Here is a 15,000-nt window from a genome sequence, read left to right on the forward strand (position 1 = left end):
ACGAATGTGTGAATGACGTGGTACACATGTTCGTGACAAATGTACATAAGGTGTGTGTGTACATATGCAGGAGAGCTGGGCCTGAGGCATGCAGTCGTCTACCTTTTGTCCTCCTCCTACTCTTCCCCTTTCTCCTCTTCCTCCTCCTCCTCCTCCTCCTCTTGCTCCTCCTCTTCTCCTGGTCTTCCCTCTCCTCCACCTTCTCCAACTCATCCTCTGTTTCCTTCTACTTCTCCTACTTATCCTCATCCACAACCTCCTCTTCCACTTCCTTCCCCTCCTCTCCCTCCTACTCCTTCCCTGTTTTCCTATAATTCCCCTAATGTTTTTCTCCTCTTCCTCAATACCTTCTTCTCCTTCTCCATTTTTATACTCCTTTTCTTCTCCCTTCTTCTCTCTCCTCGTCCCCCTCCTCTTCCCATTCCACTTTGCCAAGATGTTTTTAATTTTCTTTGACATGTACGCGTCACAGCCACGAGTGCCTTCGTTTCTCCTCGAAGATCACGTTCGATTGCCTCCAAGAGTTTTCTTCGTGGTCTCTCTCAGTTGCGCGCCTCCAACACCACACACGCTTCAGGTTCTCTCTCTCTCTCTCTCTCTCTCTCTCTCTCTCTCTCTCTCTCTCTCTCTCTCTCTCTCTCTCTCTCTCTCTCTCTCTCCCCCCCCCCCGAGCATAACTCTAACGTTCCCTTCCTAGCCTAATCTCTTTGTGACCATATGTCTTTCCACAATAATTTTCTCTCCATAACATCCTCATTTCATTAACTTTTCTGCTCATCTCTCCTCATTTCCCTTCCTTCCTCCTTCCACCCTCATGCCTTTTCATCCTCATTTCTTCATTTCTTTAACAAGGTTGATGCAGACAAGGTCATCATATTAAGGCAACAGGGCAGGGCTCGCTGTAATGGGTTTGAATTGGACAGTTTTAGATTTAATAAGGAAATAGGCAAGAACTGGTTTTCCAATAGAGTGGTTAACGAATGGAATAGACTTTGTAACCATGTAGTGAGCGTTGAAATTGATTTGTTTTAAGAGATTAGATAATTTATGGATGGGGATGGTAGGTGATATTGGACCTGGTTAGTGTAGGCTTTTCGGTTTCTTTCAATATCCCTCGTTCTTATGTTCTTCCCTTCTCCATTTTGTCCTTCTTTACCTAGTTCCCTCCACGTCTGACATCTGGTTCACATTCATTCACGTGTTACCCCATTCACGTTAACTCTCCACTCTTTCCTCCTCTGCCTCCTTCACCCTCGCCCCCATCGTACATCCCTCACTCCGACCTCTCCTCCTCCTCCTCCTCCTCCTCCTCCTCCTCCTCCTCCTCCTCCTCCTCCTCCTCCTCCTCCTCCTCCTCCTCCTCCTCCTCCTCTGTGCCCTCACACATGCTCAGGACATCTATCAACATCCCGGTGACCTCCCGTGTCTATCCAACACCACTCCTCCATCCCATCCGGAGCCTTCCTCTTCGCCACCTCAATCTCAATCTCCACCCACACAAACGTTTCTTTTCGATTTATCTCCCACCTTCCATCAACTCATCCACGTACTCATCTTTGCCCTTTTTCTTCTCTCCAGCTGCTCGTTCTTCTCAACCTTGTCCTTCTCAAACTTCTCCTCAACTTGTATTTCTTTCCCTTCTATTTCTCATCTATCACATCCTCTTCTTCATCTTCCTCCTCCTCCATCTCCTTCTCTTCCTCTCACCCTCTTCTCCTCCTCCTTCTCCCCTCTCTCCTCCTCCCCTCTTCCTCCTCTTCATCTTCATCTTCTTCCCTCTCCTCCCTCATTATGCTCCTCCTTATTCTGCTCCTCCTCCTCTTCATCTTCATCTTCTTCCCTCTCCTCCCCCATTATGCTCCTCCTTATTCTGCTCCTCCTCCTCTTCCTCCCATCCCTCTCCACTTCCTCTCCTCCAAGTTCCACCTCCCTCTCCACCTCCTCCACCCGCACCACCACCTCCTCCTCATACCTTAGATGTCCAGCCAGAAATCATCTTCTTGACCTCAAATCCTTTCCGAGGAGATGCGCGACGCTTTTCTTCACCCGTCTTTCCCGGCCTCCTCCTTTCCTCATCTCTCCTCCTGCTCCTTTCTTCTTTTCCTCCTATAAATCTGTACCGCTGAACCAATTCTGTAATTCCATTTCTTCCTTCTCCTCCTCCTCCTCCTCCTCTTCCTATTTCTCCTCTGCCTTTTCACTCTCACTCCGTTCTTTTCTTCCTGTAATTCTGTACTGCTTAACTCATTCTGTAATTCCACTTCTTCAACCTCCTCCTCCTTCCTCCTACTCTCTCTCCTTCCTCTTCTTCGTCCTCCTCCTCTTTCCCTTCCTACTCTTCTTCCATCCTCTTCCTTTCCTTCCTCCTCCTCCCCCATTTCTTCTTCCTCCCCTTCCTTCTTCTTCCTCCCCCTTCCCTTTCCTTCTTTTCCTCATTCTTCCTCCTCCTTTCTCTTTCTACTCTGTCTTCTTGCATTTCTTTTACTTCTCATTCTTCTCAGTTTCTCCTTTTTTATTATTTATTCTCTCTTGTTCCCTCTCTTTTCTTTTCCTTCCTCACCTTCCCTTAACGTGGCAGCACACTGGGCATTTCTCCCTAGCATGCTACTTGGGTTTTCTACATACTTTTGCTACTTCGAGTAGAAACGACTTCGGTTACGATCTTTTGTTTATCAAAATTCCATGTGTCAAATTACTTTTGCGTCATACAGTGAGAAGCTGAATGACAAACTAAGAGAATTTAAACCTATACGAATGTTAGACCCATTGTTGAGATGTTCTTACGGAAGTCGGGAATATTGTAACCGAAGTTGTTTTTATTCAAACGAAGTAGCAAAAGCGAGTAGCATGCTAGCCACTTTTACCCTTTTCTTCCCTCTTGTCCCGTTTCCCCCTCTCAGTTCTCCTCTTACTCTTCTTGCTCATTTCCTCACCTTCCTCCTAAACCCCTCTTCCTCTTCCTCCTGTTCCTCCCCTACTTCATTTTCTACCTCTTCCCTTTCCCATCTCTCTCATTTCCCTTGTGATCCTCATTTGAATCCTCATCCGTCCCTTTATCTTCATTGTCGTATCCCTCTCTTCTCTGTTCTTCTTGTCGTGTTGTCCCTCTTCTTCTGTGAGTTACAGTGATTAACAATGATAAAGTATGAGGCCGGCAGGAGACCTTTAGGTTCATAACGGGCCCGAATGAAGAAAATACCTATTGTTTGTCCAATTTGATTTTGAAAACTAGAACTGCACTATATTCTTTAACCACGGCTAGAAGTTTATTCCATTCATTTAGGACAGCAAAATTATATCTACGTACCACTAGCTCAAATCTATGGTCTGAGAGCTTGAAACCATAATATATTTAGCATTTAATCTGAAAACAGTATAAATTTTGATCATTATTTTTCTTTAAAATAATAAAGGACGAAGGAGCCTGAAGATATGAAGTGGAAAGTTATGGTGGGTAGAGGGGTTCTCGAAGCAAGTGGACCAGGTGATCCACAGGGAACGCCGTAGGACCCGAAAGAGACTCAAGAACGCCTATGGGGTGTGATGGAGGGTAAGGTTTTGTATAGTGTCTGGAGAAATGTAATGGAGCCTTTAAACAAGGTGACATACTGTACCTATCCTATACCTTCTGACGCCAGCCAGTTCCTTCCTGGTGAAGTATGACTCCAACATCCCCCATCCCCATCCCCGGGCTCAGTATATGTTCACCTTCGCTATGGTGGTCCAGTGTATACCTTCTGCCGTGGCAAAGCAGCATTGTGTTTTTATTCAGATTAGGTTTAGGACCCTGGCTTGAACGTATTCTCGGTGGTCCGTGACCCCGTTTAAGCACAACTGAATCGAATCACCTGGCTTTTGGAGCAATAGAGGGATAGTCACTGCGTTGAAGGTGTTACAATTAACTCAGACTACCACAAGTCGCATCCCTTTAAGTCTTATGGATAATTCAGGCCATGTTAGTGATGATCATTAGGTGTAACGTCTCTAACTCCCGCTATCAGGAAGCTAAAATACTGCCCCTTTACGGAGGACTTTGTAGCGTGGAATGTAATGAACCATGCCCTTGGTCCAACTCGCTGGTGGCAGCATTTGAACTGCCGTCATCTCGACCTCTGCCACAAGTAGCGACGCCCTAACCCGTTCGGCCAGCGAGCATTCATACCTTCAGTAAAGTTTAGGGAAGAATAGAGGATTAGAGGTGATAAGGGGGGCAAATAGAAAGGTTTTGTTAGAACTTTAACGATTTCGGCCGCGATCGATTTTAGAAGTCTCAAACTGCTCTAAGTAAGGTCCTAAGGGAATTGAGAGAGTAAGTAGACGGAGTGAGGTGGAGAGAGCAGGAAAGAGAAAGGAAGGAAGGATGGAAGGTAGAAGGGAGAGTAGTACTGTAGAAGTGGCAAGGAATATACGAAGCAAAAGGGGAAAAGTAGGATTAAGTGAGGAAGACGAAGACCAAGAAGATGGAAGTAAGGAAGGCCGGGAGGGATTGGTGGGATTTTGAATGATGCCGGCATTTCCCAGATTTGTAAAGGTACAAGGGATAGGATGAGGCATGAGAACATAAGAAAGGTTATTGCAAGAGACCCTAAGGCCTACACTAGGCAGTCCCATGTCCATTACCACCTATCATCCCCATCCATAAAGATATTTAACCTTGTTTTAAAACAACCGATAGTTTCAGCGTTCACTATAGGGTTTTTTGAAAGAGAGGAGAGTGAGGATAGGGCGTGAGGAGAGAGCTGATAGGAGAGGATAGAGAGGGAGAAGAACTCGTGCTTTTAGGGAAATGTAATATCGGGTGATGAACGCAGGGAAACCAGGATGACTAAAGGGAGAGGAAAGGTAAGTTAAGGGAGTCAATGGAAGTGGAAGGGAGTGTTGTGCTTCAGGGTGTGGGAGAGTAGAGACTAGAAAGGATAGAGTAAGGGGAAGTGAGGGAAAAGTAGGGTTAGTGGAACAGGAGAGGGACAAGGAAGGGGATGGAAGAAATAAGAGAAAAGTCATCTCGAGGTATAAGAGGAGGGGGAGGAGGTAGGGAGGAACGAAGGAAGGGCTGGAGAGGAAGAAAGCGCAAGGGATGGGAGGGCCGAGGTGGAAAAGACGATGGAGAGGGCAGAAGAGGATTCGATAGGGAGGGGAGGTGGTGTGAGAATGGAAGGGCCCGGAAGGGGATGTGCAAAGAGAGGAGAGTGAGGATAGGGCGTGAGGAGAGAGCTAATAGGAGAGGATAGAGAGGGAGAAGGACTCGTGCTTTGAGGGTGATGAACGCAGGGAAACCAGGATGACTAAAGTCAGGGTGTAAGAGAAAGGGCGGGAGGATGAGGCTGAAGGTGAGAAGAGGAGTAAGGGAAGGGGATGAAGAATGAGACAGAAATGTGTTGGGACGGAGGAGGTTTTGGAGGCGAGAATGGGAATAGAGTAAATGACGAATAAGGGAAGGGGATGGGAATATAAGGGATAATAGAGGAAATGGGATGAGGATGACAATAAAGTTGAAGATGGGGATAGATAGGAAAAAGAAAGACATGGAATGGCTCATGGTACGGAAGTTGAACGAAGAAGAACTGACAAATGAGGAACCTAAGGTTAACATATTTAGCAAATTATAGAACAAACCCCTAGTAAAACCGATGTAATTTAAACAATCAAGACCGGCCGTCGTGATCGGAGTGGATGAGTGGTAACGCTTGGGACCCTAGTTCAAAGCTCGCGACGGCCGAGCTTGTTTGTTATTTTGTTTGAGTAAAATTGTCTGGCGGCCTTAGCCTGAACGAGGTCCTTACACGTGTCCAGGAATGAAACACCTAATCCTACTACAACAATGAAAAGTATAATAGAATTTTCCAACCTTTGACTGCATGGGACTCCCTTCTTAGCTGAATATGTCGGCTCAGAAGGATTATACGTCAAGTGAAGAGGTGACTGGATAGGACAATGACAAATTACTTTTTTTCTGTTGTATAAAAGATGAATTTGTTCAACCTCTGGAGGTATTTGCTGCCAGATTAAAGATTAAACACTACATAGTGGCATAGTTTATAGGTTTTGTCCAAGGTAATAAAGGACGCGGTTGACCGACCAATGCGTCCCTTCCTTCCTAGGTCTCTTCTTATGTGCATGACATCAGTAGCCCAAAAACGATAAGAAATCTATACAGTATACCACAATGGGGAAAGAGTAATCAACAAAAAGCTGTGGAGGGACAATCTGGCTTCTCTCTATTTCTCTCTCTCTCTATTTCTCTCTCTCTCTCTTTCTCTCTCTCTCTCTTTCTCTCTCTCTCTCCCATCACCTCACCTCACCCCTGATGACTAAGCAAATCATGGCCGATTAACATCACAGCGTTGCAATTTCAAATTGATTTAGACTGCAGCGGCGTTATTCGGACAAGCTTTGGTCAGCAAATCAACTATGAATTATCCCGAGAGGAAAACATTTCCATTTTGAATATATATATATATATATATATATATATATATATATATATATATATGTACATATATATATATATATATATATATATATATATATATATATATATGTATACATATATATGTATACATATATATATATATATATATATATATATATACTGTATATGCTTGTACAGATACATCGGATAAGTTGAAGTGGAAAGTAGGAAGTTACTGAAATAGAAAATAGAAATGAACAAGGAGAAGGGCAAAAATAGTGCGTGAGCTGGAGGGAGAAAGATGGGGGTGGGGCAGAAGGGGGTGGGGGAACCCGGGGAGGGGATGGGGGGGCCAGCAGGGGGTGGGGGACCCCGGGGAGGGGATGGGGGGGAAGGGGAGCGACAGGTGGTGGTGAAGGAGCGTCAAACTCAGGCGCCTCACCCGCCTTCTTGGCGACAATCTTTACGGCGCTTGTGTCCGTGTGCACATCTGTGTGTAGGCACGCACGTGTGTACTTGTCCACATAAACACACACATACAGATACGGTACCTGTGTGCTTATGTGTACATGAATGTCTTTTTGTATAACTGTGTACATGTATGTGTACGCACACTCCTGTGTATTTGTTCACATCAGCACACAGATACGGTACCTGTGTACTTATGTGCACATGAATGTCTTTGTATACAACTGTGTACATTGGCCCATAAATGAATATACCTGTGTAGTTGTGTATACATGAATATATGCACATAATTATTCACTCGTGTGCACCTGATTGTATGTGCCAATGTGTGCGTAATTGTATGTATGCATATGTGTAGTTATTGGCCCACATGCGGATACTTTTGTATCTATGTAACTTTTTATACGGGTATTTGCAAAAGCCTGAGTGTCCGAGATCAGAGTTATGTGGAAGTGATTACATAAGAATTTGTAGAGCTACGAAGAATTCCGAACATTAATATATTTTCTAATTGGTCCTGTTACGCTTTTTCATTTAGACTTGTACCTACCCGCTTTATATATATATATATATATATATATATATATATATATATATATATATATATATATATATATATATATATATATATATATATATATACAGGAATAGTACAAGACACTTGAAACATATGTACTTGTCTTTTCATGTATTGTTTTTCATATAAATGTTGAAGATGTAATTAATCGAAAACGATATGCTTTGCTGGTGTAACTTTCATTGTGGTTACCCCTGCATATATATATATATATATATATATATATATATATACATGTATATATATATATATATATATATATATATATACAATATGTATGTATGTATATACGCGCGTGTATGTGTAACTCGCATATATGAAATACACATTTGTAATACTTGTCTTTTGACATTCAATCATACCCAGCATACCCAGTGTATTTAGGCGTGTCCAAAAACAAATTGAAATACAATCACACGATTTAAACGAAAATGGTTTTGATAAAATGCTTCCTATCTGAGATCGATTGCCGCTGTGAGCGAGCCCCAAGGGCCGGAGGGAACAAGAGTTTACGAACAAAAAAGAAATGAAGAAAAATTCCTCGGAAAAATCATGTGACCCATTGTTACCCTGAGACGTGTTACCTCGTAACAATCACTTGCCCTACTTCCACAGCCAACAGAAATGCTTTTGTTTTTAGTCTTCTGTTTCACGTGTCTGTTTGCCCATTTGAATAAGGTTACTGTAATATATATTTCAGTTGTATTCTTTTATATACGGTATAAGTATATATTTATAGGAGTTTGTAACTATTTGTTATAAGGTAGATCATATATATGTTATATATATATATATATATATATATATATATATATATGTATATATATTTATATATGTGTGTTGTGTGTATATATATATATAGTATATATATATATACTGTATATATATATATTATATATATATAGTATATATATATAATATATATATATATATATATATATATATATATATATATATATATTCGTGAATTATTTATACTTTGTAATTTCTTGGGATGATGAGGGGATGGGGTCAACATATCATGAAGCGGCTGGGTTCAACAATCCTCACTTGTTGGCTCCTGATGTGAGAGCGTTGTGTCCTGCTTCTTTGCCTCTGTCCCTAGCAATGGGCACGGAGCAGGAGGACCCTTTTTCCACCAGGAGTTAAAATGAGAGGGACCTCAAATGGGTTTTTGGATGTATGTCTTGATTTGGCCACCCTCCTTCTAAGGGAGAAAGAACTTTTCGGTATACACACACACACACACACACACATACACACACACACACACACACACACACACACACACACACACACACACACACACATATATATATATATATATATATATATATATATATATATGTGTGTGTGTGTGTGTGTGTGTGTGTGTATTTCTAGGGCACAGGTTTTCACGTAAACAATTCTGATTAAAGTCAACTGCACTAACAGCTTTGGCTATTTTAAGATACAACTTCTTCAGTTTGAAGCATACCTTTTTTTCTCCATAGTTCAATGTATGAACAAAATCATTCATGATGTCAATTCCATGGATAAGGTGTATTTCTATTTCTACACCTTATCCATGGAATTGACATCATGAATGACTTTGTTCATACTTTGAACTATGGAGAAAAAAGGTATTCTTCAAACTGAAGAAGTTGTATCTTAAAATAGCCAAAGCTATTAGCGCAGTTGACTTTAATCAGAATATGTATATATATATATATATATATATATATATATATATATATATGTGTGTGTGTGTGTGTGTGTGTGTGTGTGTGTGTGTGTGTGTGTGTGTGTGTGTGTGTGTGTGTGTGTGTGTGTGTTTCCCAGAGAGAGAGAGAGATTACAAACCATGCCTTTGCACACATGTTTATGTTTCTTACTACATAAGTTGTAGTTTACATAGGTAAATAGTTATTATCTGTACTTAAGATACTACGATACACTTTTAATTAACTAACTGATATAACTTGTAATATGTCTTTATCTGTTCCTCTCTCTACAGATGACGATAATGACTTCAAGTCACCCGCTCAAGGCTTACGACTGCCCCAGGTGAGTTGCATATGACCACACCGCGTTGACTATTTCTTTCATGCATCAGATTTTATATTGTACTTCTCTTTTCCATTTCGGGTCTCGTGTTCACAAATCTTTGGATTTGCTGCAAAGCGCTGGAACTCCACGACCTTTCAAGTTCCGTTTTGCAGCAGATCAATGCAGTAAAAAATCTGATCCAATGAAATACATATTATTAATATAGCAACTAGTGTAGCATTAATGGACCTAAAGCAATTACAGTAAAGAAATGCAAAAAATTTAGTTTGTGGATGTTCACCTTAAAACCGTCAAATATTTTTGTATCTGGGACAGCCCATCTTGTGGTTTAAAAAGAAAACAGACAAGAACTGGTTTACTAACAGGGTGGTTAACAAATGGAATAGGTTTAGTAATAATGTTGCGAGCGCTGAAACAATTGGTTATTTTAAGAAAATATTAGATAACTTTATGGCTAGGGATGAAAGGTGGTAAGGGATATGGAACTGCTTAGTTTAGGCCTTATGGTCTCTTGCAGTCTCCTCCATTCTTATATTATTATTTGTTTAAGTTGACTGCCTCCATCAAGGATCAGGTTATCCTCCTATGGCCTGCCTGGCATCATGTACACAGAGGTATTCGACTGATCAGGATTCGATTAAATCAGATAACACAAAGAAATGAAAAGTGGGGACCCACAGAACCTTGTTATGTGATACCCAATATGTTATCTTCACGTTTGACATGTTTTTCTTGACATTAGAAGGACTGCTCAAGCGGAAGACGCTAATGGAAAGCCATCACCATCTATACAGATTGTACTTTGTAGATATGGACATAACATTTGTGAAATCGGGCGAATGTAGCCCGTATATTTTCCCAAATAGGATGATGATTATTATTACGAGTATTACATTATTATTATTATTATTATTATTATTATTATTATTATTATTATTATTATTATTATTATTATCATTATTAATATTATTATTATCATTATTATTATTATTTTATTTTATTTATTTATTTATTTATTTTTTATTTATTCTTATTATCATTATCTTTTTTTGTGTGTGTGTGCCCTCGAGCAGATTCAAACACCTGAGCCCCGTCAAGGGGCCAAATACATGCATACATGTATATATATATATATATATATATATATATATATATGTGTGTGTGTATATATATATACTGTGTGTGTGTGTGTATGTGTGTGACAGTATATAGGTTCTTAACAGAAAAGAGGAATCTGTAGTTTTCTGAATTTTCACGAGAATGACCAGTGACATATGGGACCAGGCTAAACAAATAAATAATATTCAAGAATTATACTCTGGACATGTCTCTGCGCGCGTGCACACACCTAAACGCACACACACACACACACACACACACACACACACACACACACACACACACACACACATACACACACACACACTCACACCGACATATATATATATATATATATATATATATATATATATATATATATATATATATACATATATATATAATGCAGAAACCACAGAAAAATTAAAGTTCGGAATACTACACGTTTTCGTCTATTATGACATCTTCGGTGTACTGTGAAGATGTCGTAACAGACGAAAACGTTTAGTATTCGGAACTTTGATTTCCCTGAGGTTTTTGCATGATCTTTAGTCATGTGTTTTTTGTGGTTATTTTTGTGACTTATTTATATGTATATATACTGTATATATATATATATATATATATATATATATATATATGTGTGTGTGTGTGTGTTTGTGTGTGTGTGTGTACTTACCTAATTGTATTTTACGGGAAGAGAGCTATGCTCGTAGTGACCCGCTTTTGTATCTTTCAGCATCCTGTTTGATCTTAAATTCTTGTATAGTTTTTTGCATTCACTGTTTACTCATTCAATTTGTTCCAGATATTCACCACTCTATGCGGGAAGCTATTCATTTTCCGATCTCTTCTGAAACTATCCTTTTTAATTGTTTTTACGTCCCCATCCTTTTCTTTTATCCCACTTTAGTAAATCATCTCTATCAAGGACTTCCATCCCTTTTATAATGGTTGTTGTGAATGGAAGCTGAACGTAATCAGCTTATTTATACTGATGACGTGCCTGCACCGAAACGTAAGAAGGGTATACCACATCTTTGATGGCTTCGTCCTACTTCTATTTCTCCTTCTCTTTCTTCCCCGTTTTTCTTACTGCACTCTCTTATTCTCATTCCGTCTTCGTTTTACCTCTACTCCAAAATCATTATCATCCATTATCCATCGTCTTTATCCACATTCGCCATCTCATTTTGTTCCTGACCTTTCCCTCCTTCAAGTGCGCTGGTGGCGTATTCGGAAGCGTGCTGGCCTCGTATTTGCTTAATTGATGGGTTCGAACCCCGCACTCCTCTCCGATTCTCAGCAGTGACTATTACCTCCCCCAGCAGTCCAGTCGCATAGGGGAAAGGTGACGGCTTCGGCCGCGGCTACTCAGCGCTTCCTGGCGTAGGTTCTCCATCGTCCCAACTCCCTCCCGACTCCTTCTCGGCTCTCTGCCTTCGTTTGTCGTTGGTTGTGCCTACTCCGCTTCCGAAATCCTTTCATGTCGTTTGATACTTTATCCCATTTCCGCTTTTTTCCTCTCTCATCTTCGCTAATTACTTTTCTTTCAGTCCGTCTCCTTGCGCTTTATCTCCTCCTCCTCCTTCTCCTTCTCCTCCTCCTGTTCCTCTTCTTGTTTCTCTTCCTGATGCTTCTCCTCCTTTTGCTCTTCGTCCTTTTCTTACTCTTATTCCATCTCTTCCTCCTACTTCCTTTCCTCTTCGTCTTTCTCCTCCTCCTCTTTCTCCTCCTTCTTTTCCTCCTCCTTCTCCTCCTCCTCCTCCTTCTCCTCCCTCTCTTCCTCCACCTCCTCCTCCTCCTTATATTCTATTATTTCCTCCTCCTCCTCCTTATATTCTATTATTTCCTCCTCCTCCTCCTCCTCCCCTCCTTTTCCTCCTCCTCCTCCTCCTCCTCCTCCTCCTACTCCTCCTCCTCTTCCTCGTCCTCCTCGCCCTTCTCCTCTTCCTATTCCATTTTTCCTCCTCTTCACTTTCCTACTTCCCTTCCTCTTCCTCCTCTTCCTCCTCCTCCTTTTCCTCCTCCGCATAATGCCCGTCTACCTTGCTATTCCTGTTATTGGTTGTCAGTTACCAATGTAATTCACTTACCTGGAAGGGTCCGAACTGCCCTACTTGAAATAATTATGATAATCTTTAATGACTGGAATCGAGTTAATTTGTCAAAGATTCCCTCACCATCGATGACGAAGATCCAAAAGTTGTCCTGATTGGTTCTTTCCTTAACCAATCACAGCGGCCTATAGATCATCGTAATGGGGTCAGTGGGGTTGGATGCCTTATTGGTGATACATTATTTATTTATTGGGGATTATTTGGCATTAGAACATCTATGGCCATTGATGCCACTATTAATTGGGTAAAATATTTTTATTTCTATATTGTTATAGAGAGTAGGTATTATACCTTAGAAATATATATTTTAAAACAATGAGCTTTTTAACAGAGATATATATTTAAACTTTTATATTAAACTTATAAATTAGTTATCATTTGAATTGATGCACTGTATTTAATATGTAAATAAAATTTAAAACTTGGAATTCTCAATCTTATCAAGAATGCAAATTTCTTTAAGAAAATTAAAAAGGAGATCAGTATCACATTCAGCTCCTAAAATCTTAATCAGAGTATATCTGCCTTTATTATTTTTACAATGGTAAATGTTGGTGATGCATATTCATGCATTCTTCATATGTATATATGTTGCGTGTGGTGTGTATGTGTGTGTGTGACAAAGAGAGTATAATTTCGATCCAGTCCATTGATCGCGAAATGCCTTGGTTCGATTTCCCGTGGCTGGCCCGGAGTGTGAGTCTTTTATTTTCACGTATTTAGACTTTTTTTTTTATCTATATCATCGTGGGCTAGCTGATTGTGAACAAAATTTGTATTCCTAAATGAACTTGTCAGGTGGCAAATGGAATGAATATTTATTTTTTGTCTCTTGTTTTTTTTTTACATATATTTCTTATCTCGTTTCACCTTTGTCCTCTTTCCTTGTATGTTCTCGTTTCTTGTGTGCTTTCCTTCCTCCTATGCTTTCGTTCTTTTTACTTCGTCAATCTTTGTGCCATCATCATCATTTGTGGCAGATCGTCTTTCCTGTCCAGTCTCGTTTTATATCCTCTCTTCTCACCCCGCACGCGGTAGCCCGGTGATGGTAGCGAACTCATGGGCAGGCGGTCGTGAGTTCGATTCCAGGACCCTGCTGCCTGCTTTGTCGCTTTGTTTCCCGACAGCCTTTGCCAGGCGACGAGGTGACCCAATATCGGTCTAAAAACTCAGCGGTGTGCCGCAGTTGACAGGGGTTTCTCACTTCCCACTGCATGGGAGTGGGATGATGAGGTCGAGCTTTCACCCCACGTATGACCTTGTTTCTCTTATATCTTCGGTCTTCTTATGTTCGTGTTTCTTTATTGTTCGTGTTTCTCGTATGTTATCATCCTTTGCATGGCTCTGTCCCCCTCTATCTGTATACACCATCATTTGTTATGATATTATTTCCTTATGTTCCTTGGTCTTGGATTCGTTTTTTTCTTCTTCTTTTTTCATAGTATTCTCATTTCTCGAGTGTCCTTGATCACCAGGTCACTTGTTTATATATATATATATATATATATATATATATATATATTTTTTTTTGTCCTGGGTACGTCCTTGTAATTCTTAGTTTGTAGATGCCTTCGTTCCGCACTAGCTTTCGTCCTCCGATTTTTGCATAAGCTTGCGTTTCTTTGTTTTATGTACATATGTCTTTTCTCTTCCTTCTGCTGGATTGTAATCATGGTAGTACTGCTTCTCCTTGTATGATATTTTTTCTTATTTCTTCGTTCACATTGCTCGTATTTACGCATTTTCAGTGCCTCTCTTTTTGTCTTCTTTCCCATGTTCTCCACCCTTCCACCACTACTACTACTACTACTACTGCTACTACTACTACTACTACTACTTCTACAACTACTACTACTACTACTACTACTACTACTACTACTACTACTACTACTACTACTACTACTACTACTAATTCTACTACTATAATTCATCGTCCTGGTTCTTATTCTCATCATCATCATCCTAACACTACCACTACTCTTCCTCGAACTTCTACTCCTTCTCCACCTCTTCCTCGTCTTCCTCCTCCTCCTCCCCTTCCTCCGTCTTCTTATTTTTTCCTTCTTCCTACATTACCTTCAACTCCTCCAACTCCTTTTCCATCCACTGTTTCAATTCTTCATCCTGTTCTTCCTGTTTCCACATACCCTCTTCCTTTTTTACTCTTATTCCAATCCTTGCCTCTGCTCCTCCTCTCCATCATCATCCTTTTCCTCTTCCTCCAGCTCCTTTCCCTTTCCCTCCACATCCTCCTCCTCCCACTTTTCTTCTCCTTT

The 15,000-nt window shown here is 40.6% G+C and overlaps 1 protein-coding gene across 1 annotated transcript in view; it reads left to right on the forward strand.

Moving 5' to 3' along the window:
- LOC143032210 (uncharacterized) overlaps positions 1-15,000 on the forward strand; it is a 458,897-nt gene that overhangs the window by 77,771 nt on the left and 366,126 nt on the right. Inside the window, exon 4 of the mRNA XM_076196680.1 lies at positions 9,454-9,503. Coding sequence (XP_076052795.1) covers positions 9,454-9,503 — 50 coding nt within the window. The remainder of the gene's footprint in view (positions 1-9,453; positions 9,504-15,000) is intronic.

Source organism: Oratosquilla oratoria, chromosome 13 (genome assembly GCF_046742065.1).
Source record: "Oratosquilla oratoria isolate Oo_2021 chromosome 13, ASM4674206v1, whole genome shotgun sequence".
Lineage (NCBI taxonomy): Eukaryota > Metazoa > Arthropoda > Malacostraca > Stomatopoda > Squillidae > Oratosquilla > Oratosquilla oratoria.